At 36.9% G+C, this 22,989-nt stretch overlaps 1 protein-coding gene across 29 annotated transcripts in view; it reads right to left on the bottom strand.

Annotated features, from left to right (window-relative positions):
- Positions 1–19,236, bottom strand: part of SLMAP (sarcolemma associated protein) — a 102,392-nt gene extending 83,156 nt beyond the window's left edge. For 20 of the 29 annotated variants that reach the window (XM_070738462.1, XM_070738457.1, XM_070738463.1 and 17 more), the window contains exons 1-2: positions 19,061–19,148; positions 17,567–18,906 (exon numbers count right to left, since the gene is read on the bottom strand). In XM_070738462.1, the coding sequence (XP_070594563.1) occupies positions 17,567–17,764 (198 nt within the window). In that variant the 5' untranslated portion in view covers positions 17,765–18,906; positions 19,061–19,148. Of the gene's footprint in view, positions 1–17,566; positions 18,907–19,060 lie in introns of all 29 variants that reach the window. The other 9 variants (XM_070738449.1, XM_070738436.1, XM_070738441.1 and 6 more) reach the window with 4 other exon arrangements.
- Positions 19,237–22,989: the final 3,753 nt, after the last annotated feature.

Consider the following 22,989-nt stretch of genomic DNA (forward strand, 5'->3'; position numbering starts at 1 on the left):
AATTTTAGCTTGTTCAAAGGAAAACAAGTATTCCTTTTCTTTTATCTGAAACTTCAATCCTTGCCCTTTTTATCTTGCTCTTCATAATGACAGAACACTTAAAATTTAATCAAATATAAGGTGAGCACTTTGCCTGTAAGCATTTGTTTCACTGATTTTTTCTCATCCTTAATATTAATTTTATATCCCACTTTTTGCTTTAATTTTAAAAATTTAAATATAGATTATAAGCATTTTAATTAGGTGTTGTGTACTTATAGGTATGTATGTATGTGTTATATACACACACACACACACACACACACACACACACACATATATATATGTATATATTATATGATTGTTCAAGTCTTAAGCAAAAACCTTTATATAATTTAAATATGTACATTCAAAGAATAAACTATATGGAATTCTTGGTGATCTCTGGACTTGTTTGTTTCCAGACATTTCATTTCTGAGCTAAATAACTGATGATGGTAACTGCAAGCAAGCAAACAATCAAGCACAGAGACCACGTCCAAGAACTCTACAATTCAGCCCAGAGTTACAGATATTCTTTTCTATTGGAACTATATGCTAAAATGTACATAAATATACTCCTTCTTCTCCTGCCATTTCAAATGTATCTAACAAATTCATTTCCTAATGTTACTTTGCTATTAGCAGTTATTACTTGTTAATTGACGGAGTTAAGAAGAAAAACATATTGTCAATTTTTGAATGTTTCATGGGAGATAAGACAGCGTTCTGTTTGTGGAGGATGAAACAGCTATGGATTGGTCCAAAAGGCCTCTCCTCAAAAACATTTGATGCCATATCTTTATGCCCATCCCCATTCCAACTCACAGTCTTTAAATGACTTTAGCCTTATCAGGTTTTTGCAGAAACCCATGCTTTTTGATAAAATGAAAGCAACTGCATATAAAATCATTATATACTATGTCCTTTTGCCCTAATGACTTGTTCCAAAAGACACCATTACTTGCAAATTATTTCCTTGTTACTAGTCTCATCATGATTTCTGTACTGGAAGGGGAGGAGTGGTTCCACACACATGACCCAAGACATAAATGACCCAAAAGAAATGTGCTACATAACCAGTCTTTGCTGTAATTAAACTTTATTGATTCGTTGATTGATTGATTGATTGATTGGTTGGTTGGTTGGTTGGTTGGTTGATTGGTTGGTTGGTTGATTGTATAACAATTAGGCTAAGAAAAAAGCATGGCAAGGATCTCAAACTTGCAACCCTAGCTGGGGCAAATCAACACTAGCATTTCCTACCACCACTGCAATAGCTCCTCCCTATTATAGACTTAGAATGGGAAACCTAACATTCAGGCAACAGAAGCTAGCCTCACAATAAAATGCCCAAGCCTGTCAACGTGCTACTCACACATGGAGCCACATAAAATAGAGCTAAGGGAGTTGGAAAGGTCCCAATCCTATCTGGAGGATTGTAGCAGGAATGGCAATGACAATGAACAGTTCCTGTGTCTGATTGAAGCTGTAAGGTAATCATACTTCTTTATCCCCTACGGGTGTTTTGCAGCAGACCAATATTACAATTAATAATTCCAGCACAGGAAAACAAAGCAAGAGCAAAGAGAATAGGTGACTTCATTTATCTCCACACAAGAGTTTGTCCAACACATGCCCAACTATCAATGTTATCGAACATACTTGGCCATTCTATCACACCAACCCCTTAATATTTATTGAATAGCCCAACTTCTAAAGGCACAGACAAATTCTGCCAGTATTATCCCCTCTGCTAGCTTTTGCTGATATTAGCACTGCTATTCAGAAAGCACAACTTACTATTAATCAACAGCACCATTGAAAAAATAAACAGAATTGTGCATTTGCACTGAACTCCAGACCATTCTTTTCTAGCCTCATACATCTAAGTCAGAAATAATTTCTGCCGTTTAAGCAATTTGTTACATAATGGAGTGATATAAATGGGTTAGGATTAGAGATTAAAAGTGTCAATAGCTTGGGGGAAGGAGGAGGCGGAGGAGGGAAATTATGGAAGAAAAAAGGGGAGAATTAATGTTTATTTCACAGAAATAGAAAGTGAATTGAGTGCCTTATTTATCAGTCAATAATTCCTGTTCCCAAAGGATACAGGAAATCCCTGAATTATGGCTGTGAGCCTGGCAATTATGAATAAGCAATGACAGTCATAAAGAGGGTCATCATGTGACTGACCAATTTTACCACCTTTTTTGCCGTGATTGTTAAGCAAACACCACAGTTGTTAAGCAAGCAGCACAGTTGTTAAGCAAATCCATTGTTTACCATGGCCCCATTTTTGTCAGAAATGGAAAGTAAATACAGTTTTCCTGCCAAAAACTTCATAAATCACAATCAAGTCCTGTAGGACATGTCCAAACAGCTGTAAAGGCTTGGCCAGTTGCAGAGCATGCAAAGTGTAGCCATTTTGGAACTGGGTTGTAAGTAGCTTTTAGGAGGTCCATCAAACAATCACTACATGACGAATACATGTCTGAGTACTAACTGCAGTGAATTTGATAGCACAATTACATGAACCAGTATTATTGATTTCTATAGAGAGTCTCAGTGGCACAGTGGTTAAAGTGCAGTACTGCAAGCTACTTCTGCTGATCAGCAGTTTGGCAGATCGAATCTCAGTAGGCTCAAGGTTGACTCAGCCTTTCATCCTTCCAAGGTCGGTAAAATGAGGGCACAGATTGTTGGGGAAAATATGCTTACTCTCTGTAAACCAAGGACTGTAAAGCACTGTGAAGTGGTATATAAGTCTAAATGTCATAATACACAAAAATAATTTTTAAAATTTTAACAATACAAAATCAATATATATGGCACTATGTAAAACTGTTACTATGGGTATTATATAGGTATACGAACATAAAATGGGCCCTTAGTACACTGGAACCCCAGGTAGACAACCAAGTTTCTAAGTTTTTACAAAAGGCCAATAGGGTAGGGGGTCATCCTGATATCTGAAGAGAAGATATTCCAAAGAGAAAGGGTTATAGCAGGCAAGGCACTTCTTGTCACCAATGAACAACCCTTGCAGCATGTCAAATCTTCCTGACTGAATTAGACAGGGAGAAACAACTGGGAGAAGACATTTACATAACCCAATATCAGCTGCATATACATTTATATATTTTTATAAATAATGTAAAGAAAAAAACAAATAAATAAATACCTAGGATGTAAATAACCCTCCAGCATTCATAATACTAGTTTCCTTGCTAGTCTAGGAAGTGTTTGAGACTGAATGCATACCTACTCTTAGACATGACCTTTACCATGTATATATAAAACCTACTCCCCTTCTTAGGTAGCAGAAAAAGTTTTGATCTTTGAAAATAAAGACCTCTGGAGATTTGAAAAATGAAGTTTTTCTGCCTGAGTTGAGAAAGCAGGAAGAATGCAATGTCTCTTCAGCGGGTTGATAAATGATTGGAGGATCCCAAGTACACAGGGTAAGCCTAGGGACAAAGGACTACATAACTCAGCTTAACTGAATTAAGAAACAGATAGCTTCTCTAGTTAGACACTGCATTAATTTCTTTTTTCTTTTTTGCTTCTGAGGGTTATAATGTGTTAATCATTCTCCTACTGATATTTCCCAGGGCAAGTAAGAACCCTCTGTGCAATTTCAAACTATTTTCCAAAAAAGATTTGTCTTCTCTATTAACTTGCTGTGAATCAGAAATCTAGTTTTCTAATTATAGTGGACCACCACTACGCCTATACTGTTCAGGCCTGGCTGCACAAGAGGGGGCAAGGGAGATTGGAGCACGCCCCAGCCCTGGCTGTGCTAGTGCCTCAATGCAGAGCTGCACCTCTCTGAAGTCATAGCAAGGAGAAGGAAGCAGCATGGCAGCAGCTCCTCAGATGGTCCATACTTTTTCACTCTCCAAGGGAAAGGGAGAAGGGAGGTGTGAGAGAGAAAGAGACAGATAGACGGACAGATTTCTACAATTTTCTTTTCAGAAAACGTTGCCAAGTGATATACTACTTCTGCAAAAAATACTAGCAGTGTTTGGAAACTATATGTTTAACAAATGACAAATGAATGTTGATGTCATGGCTGACATTGCAAGCGAGACTAAGGATGCTGTCATCTCAGGATATAAAACCAAATGTTCTTCTAGTAGTTAATTAAAAATGCTGCCAGCTAAATTGCCGAAATGAAATGACCTTCTTTTATAGGAAATGTGGCTTTATTTATTATATTTATGATTAATGGACTATTTGATATATATTTCTTCATTTTGACTTAGTAAGGACTTTTGTATCAACATACAAAAAGGCTTCAATGTTATCTTTACACTAATGAACCAGTGCTCAGGCATCGTGAGTGATGTTTTGAACTTGATCTCCTTATGTTAAAGCATTATTTTTGAACTCGTATCACTTGTTTAACTATGATTCAGAATCAAGGTCTTTCTGAGGATATGATGATGATGATGACAATAATATTCCCTATCCAACATAGAAGGAGAAATTTTCTGACAGTGAGAATAGAATAGCTTCCCTCCCAGAGTTGTGGGTGTTCTGTCACTGAAAGTTTTCAAAAATAAACTGGACAACCATTTGACCCAGATAGTATAAAGTTGCTTTGAGCAGGGGGTTGGACTAGAAGACCTTTGAGGAGTCACCAATCTTTCAGATCTCAGGGACCACTAAATTAATAATTTTAAATCCCGTGGACCACTTATATGATTTGCCTAAACACGGGGTGGGTGTGGCTAGGTGGGTGGGCATGGTCAACTTGATGTCACTCACATGAAGGGGCGCCTTGCCGGCTTCTACTCAAACTTCCCCTGCCAGCCATTCTCTCCTCGCCACCCACGGTCCTTAGGGCCCCAACAGGAAGCAATTGTTGGAACTAAGCAGCCACCACAACAAAACAGCTGGCTCAGTTCAAATTGGATCTGAATGAGAAGGAGGCTCAGGAGAAGCACCTCACTGAGGACCATAGGCTTTCCAAGCAGAGAGAAGACCTGTGGGAGTGCAAGGCCAGGTACCAGTGCCTGGAAGTTCAGCAGGCTGAGATGGACAGCCTGATCCAGGCCATGATGCAGTCCCACTGGAACAAGACCCTCCGGCTCTCATCACCAGCTGCACTTCCCTCCAGCCTTCGCCCAAAGCCCCACACCAGGAGACTAAAGTCAGAATTTCTGTCCCCCTCCGACCCATACAAAAGGATCCCAAAGGGGGAGACTCTCTGCAACACAAACGTTCATTGCACATATCTGGCCCAGGGGTTATAGTTTGAGGACTGTTGATAATAGTGCAATATCAAATTGAGGTCCCGGATTGTGGGGGCAAAATGCTGGCTCTGTTAAGAAGTGTTATTGCTAACATGTTGTAAGCCGTCCTGAGTCTAAGGAGAAGGGCGGCATAAAAATTGAATGAATGAATGAATGAATGAATGAATATTAAAATTGCAAATAATTTTTTGGCGGACCACCAGTTGGTGATCGCTGCTTTACAGTCCTACGATTGTTGTTGTTTTGTTCACCTTCAAGCTACTAACATACATTTTTGTCCATGGGAGACTTAATTAGCCAACATTAAAGGAAAGAATCCAATGCTAACTTATCTCCAGAGGTGTTGGATCCGAAGTATCAAGACCATATGTTAAACTGAAGTACAAAAGATTTATTCAATCTCATCAACTAATGGTCAGCCCTAAATAGGCATTAAGTAAGATCAGCAGAATTCAGAGGTGGGGGGGGGGGGTGGACTTGAATAGTTTGTGGCATCTGTAAAGATGACATATTTAACTCTGCTCATTAGCTCTGTCTTCTCTTCTCCTATCCTACAAGAGATACATTTCTTGAACCACATCCTGAATCTATCCCAACTGCTGCATGTTTGCAATCCTAAGTGAAATCTGAAGTTCTTCTTGGATTAGGTACTTTGGACAATTTTCAATTATTATATTCAATATAGACATATCTTTAATTACACAATTCCAATGTTCATTAGCAAATCATTCTTCAGAATAGGCATATCTTAGTTACACCTGCATCTGAAAACCATAACTGTATATTATACATATATAAATATGTTTTTTTTAAAAAAAATAACTTCATAATGACCTAACCAGCTATCATTTCTTCATCGCTGACTGATAACAGCCAGATCTGGAAACATCAAAATTTTGTAACTGAAGTTGATAATTTATACTACCAGCTTTTGGTAAAGCTTATAGTTTACCATTATGTGCAAATAAACCCACTACGGTTTGTTCAATAAATCATGGCTGAAAGTCATAGCTTAGTACAATGTACAAAGCTAATCTACAGTAATTTGTTTAATTCTGTTGACTAAAATTGGTTGGATTATATGCAAAGCACTAAATCATGAACCTAGTGTTCATAATACAGTTAGGTTTAGCAGTACAATGTGTGAACTTAAACATATCACAATATAGTTGTGTGTGATAAGCAGTGGTGGGCTCCTACGGGTAGAGTCAGGTATGCATTACCAGTAGCAAAAGTTTGGTCTGGTACACAGTACCGGTAGCAAAAAATTTTGGGGGGGGTTCTTTTTTTTCCCTTCAGGGCTCTGGGTATATTTTTCCTATCACAGTAAATGAGGTTGAATGTGTATAATTTTAGAAGAGCTGTGCATGTGTGTGTGTGTGTACATAGACTTTATATAGTAGATAATCAGGGGTGGGCTGCCCGGATGTGGGGAAGCGAAAATGGAGCTCTACCCAAAACACCCAATCTGCACTGAAAGACGTTGAAACAAAATGCATAAGCCACGCCCACAGTGTTATAGAAAAACTTTTGGTATCCCATCACTGGTGATAAGTTAACTCAGCATACCAAATGTTAAATATATGAGGATACCCTATATCTAACATTAGCCAACATGTCAATCAGAATTAAAAAGATATTTGTTTTCCCTTACTTTGAATAAAATAAAAATATTAAACATTTCATGATTCTGAGTTCAGAATAGGCTGTTCCAACCACACTGAAGCTAATCCTATAGTACTCCAATGTTGACAGAAGTACTATTTCCATCATAATTATAAAGCAGTTATATCAATCTGATTAATATAATCATACAGAGCAGGCATGTATCTTTCTTCTCTCCTCTGAAAGCTTATAGCAACATTTGTAGTAAACCTCTATGGTTGAGGGGTTTGTGGCCACGGTCATGGCAACACAACGAATACTTCGGGGTTCCTGAAGAAAGGTCGAATCCCAGCTGATTCAGGGTCTTTATTTGATCTAAACTGTCTGGAGAAACAGTGGATAAAGAGACATGAGCTGACATAAACAGGGAAAAGGCAATTTCCCTGGAGAGTTGACTGAAGCCTCAGAAACCAGCAGTTGAGGAAAGCAGCCATTACGAGCTGCTATGAAGCCAGGGCAGCCACACTGAAAGAAGCAAGAAGAAAATATGGATAGTTGGGGTGTGAAGATTGCTTTGAGTACTATGCAGGAGTGGTGAGTGAAAAAGGTGATGACACTGTGTGAGTGATTAACCAATTTACAGATTCAAAGAAACTTTAAAATGAGACTGTAAGAGAGCCTGGAGCGAAAATTAGCAGCTAATTTGACTAGGAAGGAGATGGGGGAAACAGAGATTATAAAATGTAAAGCATTGTGATTGTGATTGCTACAATTGGATTTGGTGAAAATAAGGAGAATAATTCAAAAAGAAAATAAAGAATACGATTTTTATATTTGGATTTAAAGTATTTTGAGAAGTTTTAACAAAAAACTGATCCATGTCTATGGGGAATTTGAGGATGCCATCTGCTGGTGGAAAGAGAACATTATAATAATTTGATGGAAGACAAAGGAGGAAAAAGGGGAAAAAAGGAAAAATGATGTGCAGCTCTAGACTGACCTTGCTTACAGAAAAATATTTTGGAAACTGAAAATCTTCAAGGATTTATTGCTTTGAACTATAGAATATGATCTTGACTTCAATGTTAGTGGAAGATATAACGCTTTGACTTGGAAAGCAGCAAATAAAACTGAACATTTGGATATTAGAAAATGAAAATTTAAAGAGACTATATGGACATTAAGTTTGGATCAAGAAAGTTATAATAACAAAATCCTAAAAACACTAAGATAGATAAAATGTAACTGTGGATATATGAAGAATCTATAGAGATCTCAAAAACTATGTGTGAAGTTTTAAAAGGTAAAAGGTGATGAGAAACTAGAAGTAATGTTGGATGACAAAAAAAATATGTAGAAAATATAGTGTTGGAGAAACAAGAAAAAACAGAAGGACAAAAAATAGAAAGCAAAAAACAAATAAATGATTTCACTAGGATTTACAGTGGTATAGACAGGGGGATGTACATATTGCAAAAAACCAACTGAGAAATAATAATAATAATAATAATAATAATAATAACAACAACAACAACAACAACAACAACAACAACAATGTTGTTTAAATATGTTAAAGGGTTAAATAAGGTTCAGGAGGGAAGTGTTTTTAATAGGAAAGTGAACACAAGAACAAGGGGACACAATCTGAAGTTAGTTGGGGGAAAGATCAAAAGCAATGTGAGGAAATATTATTTCACTGAAAGAGTAGTAGATCCTTGGAACAAACTTCCAGCAGACGTGGTTGGTAAATCCACAGTAACTGAATTTAAACATGCCTGGGATAAACATATATCCATCCTAAGATAAAACACAGGAAATAGTATAAGGGCAGACTAGATGGACCATGAGATCTTTTTCTGCCGTCAGTCTTCTATGTTTCTATGTTTCTAACAACAACAAGAGTTGGAAGGGACCTTGAGGGTGTTCTAGTCCAACACCCTGTTTATCCAACATCTTCTTGAAAACGGCCAGTGTTGGAGCACCCACTTCTAGAGGCAAGTTGTTGCACTGATTAATGGTTCTGCCAGGAAATTTCTCCATAGTTCTAAATTGCTTCTCTCCTTGATTAGTTTTCACCCATTGCTTCTTGTTCTACTCTCAAGTGCTTTGGAGAATAGTTTGACTCCCTCTTCTTTGTGGCAGCCCCTGAGATATTGCTATCATATCTCCCCTAGTCCTTCTTTTCATTAAACTAGGCAAACCCATTTCCTGCAACTATTCTTCATATATTTTAGCCTCCATTCCCTTAATCATTTTTGGTGCTCTTCTATGTACTCTTTTTAGAGTATCAACATCTTTTTTACATCATGGCAACTAGAACTGAATGCAATATTCCAAATGTGTCCTTACCAAGGCATTATACTTCACATGATCTTGATTCTGTCCCTCTGTTAATGCAACCTAGAACTGTGTGTTGACTTTTTTGGCAGCCACTACACATTGCTGGCTCATATAAAGTAATAGTGGGAGGATCTTACAAGGTTGGATATTACAAAGTAATAGTGGGAAGATCTTACAAGGTTGGAAGAAACTTAATCAAACAATATACTTAAAAGGTAACAAAAGGATTAAAAAGAAAAGAAAGTATAGATGCAGAAATAACAGAAAGAAAAAAGAAAGAAAGAAACCAACAGAAGGGGATAAAAGAGGAAGTTATGAGAGATGGAATTTTTGAAAGACCAAAAGAAAAAGGTTGAAGAGACATTCTGGTTGAGTGAATTGTATTAATGTGATTAATTGTATTTGATCTTTTTTAGTGGTTTTCAAATAAGATTGGCATATAACATCATGATGTTTAGAAATAGAATAAAATATATATTCAAATTAAGATTAAAAATATATAAATGTGAAAGATGAAAACTAGTAATATGGCTTACTTTTTCATGATGATTTAATATATGATGTAGGACATAGATATTAGAAAAACTAAATGTATTAATGTTATTGTGTTTAAATAATTAACTTAAATGTTTTTATATAAATTATATAATGTATACTAAATTAGAAATGCAGATGTATAAGGTTTCTACCAGTGGTTAACATAGTAAGAGATGAGAATTTAAGGATTTGTAGTGATATTGTTTGTATAAAAATAAAATAAAGATAAAAAATAAGGAAAATAAAAAGTACAGTTGAAATGAAAAGAAGAGACTTGGACAACATCTTGTTCACAATGAAGTTATGAAGAAAAGGGAAAGAAGAGGAACATTGGAGAAAGGTAATATAAAATTAAATAAAACTGAAAGAAATGAGGATGATTAATGTTGTCAATGTAATTTATAATATTAAATTTGTTTTAATTTTAGTAATATATCGAGAAATAAATTGTAGATGGTAAATAACTGAAAGTAATATTGGGAAGAATGGAGGAGTGGATGGGATTGGAGGGAAGTAGGGGAAAGGAGAGAAAGCCGAAAAAAGAAGAGATAATGAAGGAAGAAGGGGGTAGGGAGGGAAAAGAAGCGAAGGAAAGAAAGAAAGGTAAGATGGAAATGGCAGAGAGAAAGGAGAAGGAAAGGTGGTGGGAAGTCGGAAGGTATAATATTGATGTATGTATGTATAAGAACTCTGACAACACATTATGTAAATTGAAAATAGAATTTTTGTATTATAAAATAAAATTTAAAAAAAAAATTTTAAAGGAAACCTCTGTAGTTAATTATTACCTTCATTTAATTTTCCCATTTAAATATAATATGACCTCAACATTTTGGGTACCTTCAATATATTCCAATATGTATACAGACATAAGCAAGAACATTAGACAACAATTTAATTACAAATGTACTCGTATTTTGTTGCTTGCTGAGCTACTGTACTAAGGATGGTAGGGACAATGCTCTTAAGAGATGCTCTCTCAGAACTTGACTGCTTGCACCACAATAAGCACTGACAGCTTCCATAATAATCCCTTCCTGTTGCATGAGGCTAGGCTGGATTACTACGTGTGGTTACTAAGCTTCATTTTACTGTCACTTCCTGTTTGGATTGGGCACAGAATCTTAATGTTAGGTTATATAAAATGTTGGATGAAATATTTTGTCATATTATTGGTGCTGTTAGTATTAGTAATAAATTGTGATAACATCAGTAATGATATGTACAAATGAGAATTACAGAAAGTAATAATTAATTTGAATATCAATAATATTCCATATTACTAATTATTACTTTCTGCAATTCTGATTTATATACAATTATGTTTTAAATGAAAAATGAGGTAAGGGCATATTTAGATTTTGTATGTAACTATATCATACATATGAAGAGAAACAAGTTTTATATTTAAATTGCCTAATAAAAACCGCTTTGAACAATTTGTGGAAAAATTGTATATAAATAAACTTATTACTAAAGTAACTATGATTAATATTAAAAAATGACCAATCTCAGAAACAATGAAGTATGCATCCCTAAAACATTATCTCTGAACCAGTCACTCTGTCTGAGACCAAAATCGCAGGTTTGTTGTGATGATAATAGAAGGAAAAAGGAGTGTAAAATATGTTCACCACCTTAAGTTGTTTATAAAGGCAGTATATAAAAAAATAATATTTTTTTCTTTAAATGTAAGCATTTCTACTCTAGGCAGCTAAACAGAGCTCATTTTAATGCTTTTTACCTAAAAGAACCAATTTCTAGTTCTACAACACCAGAAATATACATTTATGTATATTCTATTTCTGCACTGAACTCATTGGATTGTCTCAAGCTGTACTATAAAACTCAACTCATTGTGCTTGATCATAGTTTGAAACTAAAACAGTCTCTTCACAGGTTTTAGCATAAACTAGCAAAGGCTACCCCACAGAATACTATATGTAGAAAAAAACCATACATATTAATAAGATTTTGTTCTACTTCTAGTATTAAATGGTGCAGTAGAGATGATATGTCCAGATGCACATACAGCATTGTTACTTTAAACTATTTTAATTATATTTTTGTAGCAATTTTTATGACTTGGTGCCTAAATATTATCAGTTTTACCTGTCCACTGTTGTCTCAAGAACAATGTGTATAGCCTTGACTAGTTATTTGAAATTATTCTCTTCTCCTAATGTCAATGTATGCATATGCAAATTAACACATGCATTTCAACAATTAAAATTGATAGCCTTCTATTATTCCAATAAATAGTTACTGTAAGTCAACACTTGAATTGACATTAATTAAAATGCTAACGTTAACTTTAAATCAACACTGGAAAACTAAAAGGTGGCCTTTTGAGAGATACAGTATATAAAATTTCATTAAACTGTCCAGGTTCAAGAAAACTAAAGCTATGTGAATATGCTGGAGCATCTCCAACAATTACAGTATTAGCTCTGCAGCAATGACTACATTAGTATCTCTGCAGGAAAATCCTGATCAGTAGGCAGTAACATCTCCCAGCTATTAATTGCTAATGTCACTTCTCTTCCAAATTCTAAAATAAAATACCATTAACGGTAAAGCTGTTTTAATTTAATATAAGAGGGACAATTTTCTCCTCTTGTAACTAATGCTTTCTCTGTAAATTACTAACTGGACACTGCTTCTGAGAATATTCAATATCTGGAAAAAGAAACCCCTTTCAACACTTAGGAACACAGATTAAATCTGACCAAAATATTGTACTTTTTATCCCAGAATATTTACTGACTTTTTATTGATGAAATTTTGGTTATTTAAGATACTGTAGTGCTTTACATGTAAGGAGTTCCCAAAAATAATACTAAATCAGACATATTCAACTCTTAAAATGTTTTATCAGATTTGGTATAAATGTGGCAAAAGCCTGGATTCTGTCTGATGTTAATCTACTGTGCACAAGTATTCAAATGTAATACAGTATATGAATACTGTATTTAGTAACTGACAAATGATATTCCAGGGTTATTACAGTCTTGATAATGAGCAACTGACTATAGATCATAGAATACAATTACACAAGGTACAATATATTTGCTCAGACTGCTTTCTGAGTCTAAGTATGTAAACATAAGCATAGCAAGGATCACCTTTCTGCCAACATCTCTGCTACACAATAGAGAATACAGATTAGACAAATCATTCTAGTGCCAGCACTCACAGAGGCCAATGGGATATCTTGAGCCAAAGCATGCCAGAGACTCCAAATAATAATGTAAAATCTTTTTACCCTTGTGTAAGGTCAAAAATCTCAAGGATGATTCTGCTAGTTAAAACTATGATTAGCACCTAATATTCTTTATCACTATTGTGACTATGCCAGATGGAACAGAGAACAAATGTGGCCATATTATCTTTCAAGGCAATAATGGAGGACAGCAATCCTGCAGATACCAACTATGAAAGCATTAAAAGGCCTAATGTTTAAATTCAGATTAAACAGCTTTGAGTCTCATTTCAACTATTATGTATGCTTTCCAAATTTAACTGTTTACAACTATATGGTAGCGCCACTGTTTTCCATTCCTATTTTCAAGAGTTCATAATATTGAATTACTATATTTTTTGTACTTTTCCACCCCAAAATGTGGGTGGAAATGTCTGTGCCTCTTATAGAGTGAATATTGCAGAAGTGTGTGCGTGCGGAGGTGGCGTTCCATGATGCCTGTCACCACCGCCACCGGTCACCATTGCTGCTGCCACTGAACGCTATAGCCTTCACTGCCGAGCAGCTGATTGGCGGTTGGCTCTATCTTCTGTAATACCACTGATCAGCTGTTCTACCATGGCTGATTTCTGCTGATTGCCACCACCAGATGACTGCAAGCGGTGGGGCAATCCCCACTTACAACAGCTAATTGGCGGTATTGGTGGTATTCCTGCAGGCCGAACCAACCACCAATCAGCTGCTCAGCAATAAAGGCTCCAGTGTTTGCCGGCAGTTCTGTTGACCAGTGATGAGTGCAACGGAGCAGAGCCCTGACAAGCCACATACTGGGGCTGCAATAATGTGCTGAAGCAGACCAGGCTGTTTGCTGCAAGGATGCTAGCCAGATGAATACCAGATGGATGCTGGGAGACAGAGGCAGATTTTTTTTTCTTGTTTTCCTCCTCTAAAGCTAATGTGCGTCTTATGATCCAGTGCATCTTATAGCGTGGAAAATATGGTACGTTTCAGAGGGCAAAGATAAGGAGGATACATGTAGCACAGAAGTTCACTGTGAACCAAGATAAATACCTGTGACAACCTGTAGGAAGATAACGTCAAGTAAGTGCATTCGTTTGAGTCTGAGGTGAAAACGGACTAGATAAAAGCAGAATATGCAAAATCTCTTATTTGTACCAAGATTGTAGTAGCCATATTGAAACTAGAAATTGTACTTCAGCTGAACAATCTACTATGCAATACTGTAGAATAGTTTTAAAATAATGTATAGAATAAATTATGACAAAGATCTAGACACACTTGTGCAGAAAGTATTTCAGTCTATTCAGTCTAACTAGAAAGATTTATTTTATGGCTGAAGACAGGCTATACAGACAAATTAAGCAGTATTATTTTAATACTTTGTTCCTTATTTAATGTTAATTTTCACTATTAAAAATAATTCAAAATATTACAAAAAATGTGACCGGATTCTATATTTTGAACTGTTAATTTGCACCTTAAATACAAGTTACTCTACATTAAAGTCACATGACATTCATGTTACAACTTATTCAACTTTCAGTTTGTTTGTTTTCTTTTTCCTATTGCATAATGTACAGGACAATAAACATCCTTATCATGTCCATGCCACAGTGCCACGTGGTAATTTTTGCTAATATATTAATAGGCTTCACTAAAATAAACCAAAAGAGTGAAAGTGTTTTTGAAATAATAAATATATACTAATACCTGACTAAAAACTTATTTTATAGTCACTAAAAATATTACAGGTAATCCTCAACTTACAATCATTCATTTAGTGACTGGTTATAATCACTAAATGACTGTTCAAAGTTAAAACAGCACTAAAAAAAGTAACTTCATTATTTTTTACATATTATGACTATTGTAGCATCTTCAGTCACTTGATGATCAAAATTTTGATGCTTGACACCTGACATATATTTATGACCACTGCAGTGTCCTGGAGTCATGTGATCACCTTTTGGAACTTTCTGACAAGAAAAATCAATGGGGAAGTCAGATTCACTTAACAACCATGTTACTAACTTAACAGTGATTCACTTAACAACAGTGGCAACAAAGGTCTTTAAATGGGGCAAAACGTAACAACTTTCTTGTTTAAGCAAGGGAAATTTTGGAGTCAACTGTGATCGTAAATTGAGGACTATCCATACTTTAATGAATATACAGTAATTACAATTTGAATAGCTAAAGCATTGATGTGAACATAGTACAACATCTGAATATTTTTATGTTAGTTTCTGATTGAGAAAAATAGGTATTATGGCATGCTTATCATTTAAAGTCTATGCTTTTATACCACAAAAACTTCCAATATAAGCTAAAGCTAAAATAATATAGAATGCCTATGCAACCTAAGTCTTATACTGAAAACAGAAGTTTTTACAAGAAGCATAGACTTCACATTGTACCTTTCAGGAAATGACTAACGTGTTTTAGATGATATTAGTCACAGGCTTGGTAACACTAAAGCCAATCAATTGAGAACTTAGTTATGACTTACCTTGGGTACCATTGATTTAAAAAGATTAATCTGTATACAACCACTCTACCCATTCCATTGTGGTACTAATGGAATATAAAACTACAAAACCTCTATAGGTATTTCCACGTTTTTGTTAAATACTTAATATTAAATTGTGTATACTTAAAACTGGAACCTTCTTGCTTAAATATATTTTAAAATACATTTTAAATCACCACCAGATGGATTTGTAACTGGCTGATCAACCAACATGTAGTCCTCAATGGAACTGCATCTACATGGAGGGAAGTATGCAGTGGAATACCCTAAGGCTCTGTTTTAGGCCCAGTACTTTTCAACATCTTCATCAATGATTTGGATGAGGGGATGGACGGGGAACTCATCAAATTTGCAAATGACACTAAGCTGGCAGGAATAGCCAACACTCCAGAAAATAGGCATAAGATACATAAGGCTCTTCACTTGAACATTGGGCGCTATCTAACAAAATGAAATTCAATGGTGAAAAAAGTAAGGTTTAGGCAAGAAAAACAAAATGCACAGGTACAGTATTATTTATTCAATTTTTTTAATGCCACCCTTCTCCTTAGACTCAGGGCCTCATTTTATCCACCTCGGAAGGATGGAAGGCTGAGTCGACCTTGAGCCGGTGATGAGATTTGAACCGCTGACCTACAGATCTACATTCAGTTTCAGTGGCCTCTAGTACAGCACTCTACCTGCTGCGCCACCCTGGCTTCCTTATATGTGGTACATTGTTCAACAGTAGTAACTGTGAGAGGGATCTTGGGAGTTCTATTGGACAGCAATTTAAATATGAGCCAGCTGTGTGCAGCAGCTGCCAAAAAAGCCAACACAGTTCTAGGCTGCATAAACAGAAGACTAGAATTAAGATCATGTGAAGTGTTCATACCACTTTATAATGCCTTGGTAAAGCCACACTTGAAATACTGCATTCAGGTTTTGTCGCCATAAAAAGGATATTGAGACTCTAGAGAGAGTGCAGATAAGAGCATAAACGTTGCAGAAACTGGGTATGTCTAGTTTAATGAAAAGAAGAACTAGGGGAGGCATGATAGCAGTGTTCCAATATCTTAGGGATTGCCACAAAGAAGAGGGAGTCAAACTATTTGAGGATAGAACAAGAAGCAATGGGTGGAAACTAATCAAGGGGAGAAGCAACTTATAACTAAGGAAAAATTTCCTGACAGTTAGAACAATTAATCAGTGCAACAACTTGCCCCCAGAAGTTGTGAATGCTCCAACACTGGAAGTTTTCAAGAAGATGTTGGATAACCATTTATCTGAAGTGGTGAAGGGTTTCCTGCCTAAGCAGGGGTTGGACTAGAAGACCTCCATGGTCCCTCTATTGTTATATACAAAGCGAATAAAGATACATTGCTCAGATACAATCAGTTATATTTTACGAAGAATATAACAATTACCTAAAGCACTCTTCAATAAGATGTACCTGTATATCTGTTTGCCATGTCGCGGTTTAAATAATAGCTTCAGAACACCACATGGAGAGGGGGGGAAATCCCCCTCCCCAAAAAAAGAATACTAAAAATTGCTTCACTTAAGTATTGCTTTCCTCAGAATGACAAGCAAAAAACTAGCTGCATCATTAGCTACAGCATTCAATTTTTAAAAAACTGGGACGTTTATCCAATTTTAAGCCATATTACAATCCAAAAACCCATCTAACCATAGATAGTGGAGACAAAAGTTGATTTCTTTTTTAAATTAAAAGATTTATCAGAGAACTAATGACTAAAGTACTTCTGATCAGGATGGAAATATCTGCTATTCTTCAGATATCAAATTATATAGTACTAAAGCAATGTTGGGAGACAATAAGACAACAGTACTGTTTGAGATGGATGTCCAGTATCTGCATACAAGCCATTTCTCAGTTTCAAGTACAGTATATAATATAGTATATAATGTTGTATAAATTCAACATTTTTTAAAAACACTTTACCAGCTAATGTGGCCTATTTATTGATAAATAATTTCTTAAAAACCAATGCCTTGGGCAAATGTTTACCATGTTCATAAATTTTTCTTGAGAAATTTAAAATGTCTTACCTTTCCAGTCTTGTGGTCAAACCAGACAAGTGCATGATTCCTAGACAGGACTTTACAGTCAAAAGTGGCATTATTTTGAGCTGGTCGACATCGAGCCACTGATCGTCCAATTTTGACAGGCTCATCCAGGTAGACATGGCGTTCTTGAAATGGATGAGAGTTCGGGCGGCAAGTAAAAATAGCCAAGGCTGAAGGCATTGAGGATAGATATGTGGTGCCACACCAAACAGGAAAGAAGAGAAACTCTTCTTGATCCAAGCCCCCTTCCACAGTTGATAAGCAAAGCTCCCCCTATACCTCACATTAAAGCAGGACAAACATTACCTGCCATCAAGATCTAACAACTCATATCTCCTGTCTGTGAACTAAGGCAGGCAATAATCCAACAGAGAAGCCCCATTGTTTTCTTTATAAAAAAAAGGTTTGTAGCAAGTTTAAGAAGTTCCACTTCAATCCATCTCCCTCAATGATGTGAACAAGCATATGACCCACTCCAAAGAGAAACCAAACTCGTTCAAATTAAGGTGGAGATAGTTATAAATCCAAAGTGAATGACTCACACACAAAATACTTGTTTGGGATGTACGCACTCTTATGTGCTCTTCCGTAATCACTGCCCAAGCTTTTTCTTCACCACCAGAGGAACAATAAAAAACAATTTTTTTTCGAGAGAGAGAACGGACTGAAGAGGTTTACAAAGCCAGGAGTTAAGCACTGGAGAATGATCCAGGGATAAGTCTGCGGTTCATCCGTTTCACACATTAGCAAGATCAGGAAAGGGAGGACGCCTTGCTAAAAAACCCCGCAAAAAAACAAGTTATCCCCCCTCTCTAAAACAGCATAGGCCCAGACTCCAATTTTCAAGGAGCCAACGGAAACCCCAGTGCGATCGTTAAGGAAACGCAAGTATTTCCCCACACATCTTAGCGCAATACACCTGGCTACACACGGGGCTTCCCAAGCAGAGAGAGAGAGATTCGGACGGCGGTTGAAAGCAGCGTTCTATTGGGGTCCCTTCCACCGGATAACGCGGATAACTTATGGGGGGAAAGGAGAGAAAGCCATCCGGCGGCTATCGCTGTGGAGGTCTCCGGGCAAACGGCGGCGGAATCTCCTCAGGAAACCGGGAGGGCGAAGGCCGGTGGAGGAACCGCGGGCGACGAAGAGTCGGGACTGCAGGTGGCTGCGAAAGTAGAGCGGGGGGGGGGGGGGGTTCACTCCTTTTCCTGAGGCGCCTTTTGCTCGCCTGTCCCGCTCCCGCCGCCGGGAGAGGCCTGGAGGCCGGGCGCCTTCCGAGCTCGGTGTCAAGCGGCCGCCGTCCGCGAAAACTTTCCCTCGACCTGTAAAATCAAAACAAACCCGGTCAGCCTCCGGAGGCTCAGCAGGCGGGCCGCGTCCCGGCCGTCCCTCGCCGGGGGTTTCTCAGCTCTCAGGGCGGAAAGGACAGGGGAACGCACCAGCCTCGGTGCCCGCCACCCGCCCGCCTGCTCTTACCTTCCGAGCAGCAACAGCGGGAGCGGCCATACTGACTGGAAACCTACCCGGTGTAGCAGCCGCCGCCGCCGCGCTGCCGGGGAGGGGAAAAAGGGGAATGAGAGGGGTGGAGCTGCCTTGCGATGGGCCTGACCAAAAGAAAGGCTGACGGCCAGCCAGGCGCTCCGCGCAGGCGCAAACCGGGAACCTGCGCCAAGCAAGCATGCGCACAGGGAACCGCTGAAGCTCTGGGTTGGAGAAGGGCAAAGCCGTGGTTTGCCCGTAGACTCGTAATGCGCTGCTAGCGCTGCTTCCGGGTAGTTTAAAAAAAGGGTAAAAGCTCAACGGAAGACTAAATGGAAAGGCCTCGCTCCCCCTCAAAGGAAATTTAGGTTTTGCAGATACCAGGAAGGGGAGGTAGGGGAGAAAGCGTCACCCTTGAATGGTGAGGGGTGGAAAAGCGGGCAGCCAATAGCTTTACCTGAGGAAGACTAGAAATCTAAAGCCAACCGTCACTCCAAGGAACGAGTGCGAAAAGTTTTATTTCACACCTTTGGAAATGCCAAACAGGCATTGCGAAATTGTTGCAGCAAGAAATGGAAGCGGAGACCGTGCACAGTATTCATTTACCTGGGAGTAATTACACGCACACTATAGATACAGTATATATATTCAGTTCAATTATTTTCAGTTCAAGATAATTTTAAATATTGTTTTGTTTGACATGTCTTCTGGTATCATTGATGAAAATACAGGAGGCATTTGTGGCAAAGGACACGAAGGACTAGATCAGTGTTTCCCAACCTTGGCAACTTGAAGATATCTGGACTTCAACTCCCAGAATTCCCCAGCCAGCGAATGCTGGCTGGGGAATTCTGGGAGTTGAAGTCCAGATATCTTCAAGTTGCCAAGGTTGGGAAACATTGGACTAGAGAACTATCTGCAAAACTGATCTGATATATATACAGTATATCTGTTTATTAAGCAGTTTATTCGTTCACTGAGATTTATTCCAGTGTAAGTGCAGATCAGTTTTGCAGATAGTTCTCTAGTCCTTCGTTCCCTTTGTCACAAATGCTTCCTGTATTTTCATCAATGATACCAGGAGGAGACATGTCAAACAAAAACAGTATTTAAAATTATCTCAAACTGGGAGGTTGAGTACAAATCAGCAAGAGCAACATTAGCAAAAGCAAGGTCAAACTTAAATGTTGAGGAAACAACTGTACAAGGGCAGGAGATAATTGGTTACAGAACATGTATTTGTTGATAAGTAATAAGGCTAAAAATAAAAGAGAAAAGAGATACAGAATAGTATGCCACATGGAATAGATTCTATCAATGGTTAGAAAGCACAAGGTAGAAGTTGGAATGCAAAAGAACTGGTGGACATGGAAAGAGATATTATATATCAGTAGTGGCTTCTAAAACCCTTTGGTACCAGTTCACAAGTGCAACGTGTGCCAGCTTGTGGGTGGAGCCTCCTGCAGCTGCGCCTGCGGCTAGCGATTCACAGAACTGGGAACAACCCACCGATGCTATGTATGTATTAAAATGTGGATATTAAAATGGTAGATAAGTTGACATAGAATATGATGGTCAGAAATAACTGTACAACACTAGCACTAAAATAGTATATGTGTTATTTTGCTTTTTTCAAGGTGGAGTGCCAGGACAATTACACTGTATTCAATATATTTATAAATAAACAATAAAAATATTATTTTAAAGAACATTATTTAAATTAGTTGGGCTAGACTCAGTGGTGGGCTACTACCTGGACGGAGGGGAACGCAGTGGGGTAGCGAAAATGGAGCTCCACCCCAAGGCATCAAATTTGCACTGAAAGATGTTGAAAGAAAAAAAATTATTATTATTATTAATAATAATAATAATAATAATTTATTAGATTTGTATGTCGCCGCTCTCTGAGGACTCGGGGCAGCTCACAACAACAATAACAATACAGTACAAATCTATCAGTTAAAACTAAAATTAAAAGCCCACTATCTTTAAAAAGCAATTGATATTACACAATCATACCATACTCAAGTCTTGCTAGTCAGAAGGGGGCAGGCGTCCTGCATAAGCCACGTCCATAGTGTGGTAGTAAAAATTTTGGTAGCCCTTCACTGGCTAGACTCCAATTCTGCTTTGTTCACGGAGAGTAAGTCCCACTGAACAAAAAGGAACTGCGCTCAAAGAACATGCTAGGCTAAAATAACTAATTTATGACTCATGCAAATATAGTCACTTGGTACTATTAATCGCATTAATTGTTTTTCAATTAAACTGTTTTTTCATATTCAATATTCAAACCAGTTAATTAAAAAATTAAACTCTGGCTCTGTTGACATGAACACATTGAATATGGAATATCTGTCTAGATTATATGAGCTCTGCTAATGGGTAATTACATAGTTCATATCCTTTGAATCCAATAAAGTAATAATGGTTGTAAACACGCTTATTTAAATATATATAATTTTGTAACAATGATAAAATCCCAATTACAGTTGCTCAAGTATTTTCAAATCACAATAGCTGGCCTTAAATTTAAGCATCCTCTTTCAATCACAGTCCTTCCTAAAATTCATTTCCTTGCCAACACTTTCCATTTTTCCCATATAGATTAGAATCCTGATGTCAGGGACTAATTGCATTTGTAAGACATCCTTTAGCAAAATGCAAAGCATGCTATTTTCTTACTTCTCCCCTTTCTGGGATATATGTAACTGTTTACAACAATAGAAGTTTATTTAATATATCTAAATCTTGAGCAAGTCCAATTTTGGACTTTAAAGTCAAGTTGAAACTTTCACTTCCAAATCACAGATTTAATTTAATTTAATTTAATTTAATTTAATTTAATTTAATTTAATTTAATTTATTTAATTTAATTTAATTTAATTTATTTAATTTAATTTAATTTAATTTAATTTAATTTAATTTAATTTAATTTAATTTAATTTAATTTAATTTAATTTCTATGCCGCCTAATCCCGTAGGACTCAGGACGGCTTACAACAATAAAAAACAATACAATGATAAAAAAAGAAGTCAAACAACAACAATATGGTAACAAATTTAAGATTATATAATGCATTAAGCCTCAGATAAAGCTCCAAATGATTAAGAATTCATATTGGTCTTTACTGATCTACAGTATTTCTATGGTTTAGTGTGAATACCAAATGATTTGATCACAATGTCTAGACTCTATTCATATTTGTCTAGTTTCTATTCATATACAATTATGAGTTATGGCTACAGTTAGGTCTGGAATTTTGTGGCTAAGTGAGATGGTCATTAAGAGAATTATTACCCCATTGGCTTTGCTTTGTTGGAATCCAGCTGGCAAGGTGGCCAATGGCAGTCATGGGATTCTGGCCAATGCAAGTACGTATCTTAAACACATGCCAGTTGCCCAGTGTCCAAATTTTGATCACATAACTGTGGGGACGCTGCAACAGTTTTAAGTGCAAGAACTGGTTGTAGTAAGTCATTTTCTTCAGTGCTGTCTTAACTTTTAATAGTTGCTGAACGAATGGTTGTAAGTTGAGGACTTCTTGTATCAAATCAAAGGCCAACTTCATTTTTGGCTTAGCATGTTCTCTGAATCCATTGGATCCAAATCTAAACTATAAGTTAAATTGTGCTAAAAGAAGAGCTTAATCACAATTTATAATCATGATTTTATTGAAGGCTAGTTGCATAGCAAGCCAACTAGACTTAGACTGTTGGTTTAATTACAATTTAAGAATTAATTTCTTCAGAAAAATTTAGTAGGGAGAAATCATTACAATCACAATCCAGAGTGGGTTTTGTGCAGTATTTTCTCTGTCTATTTTTCGCTGCTGTTTCCATCCCCAGGTGCACAAGGAGCTATTTTCAAAACAAAGAGGCTAGGGAGTGAATTAGTTTTGCAGGCATGTTGCCTCACTGAACTA

This window comes from Erythrolamprus reginae, chromosome 2 (genome assembly GCF_031021105.1).
Source record: "Erythrolamprus reginae isolate rEryReg1 chromosome 2, rEryReg1.hap1, whole genome shotgun sequence".
Taxonomy (NCBI): Eukaryota; Metazoa; Chordata; class Lepidosauria; order Squamata; family Dipsadidae; genus Erythrolamprus; species Erythrolamprus reginae.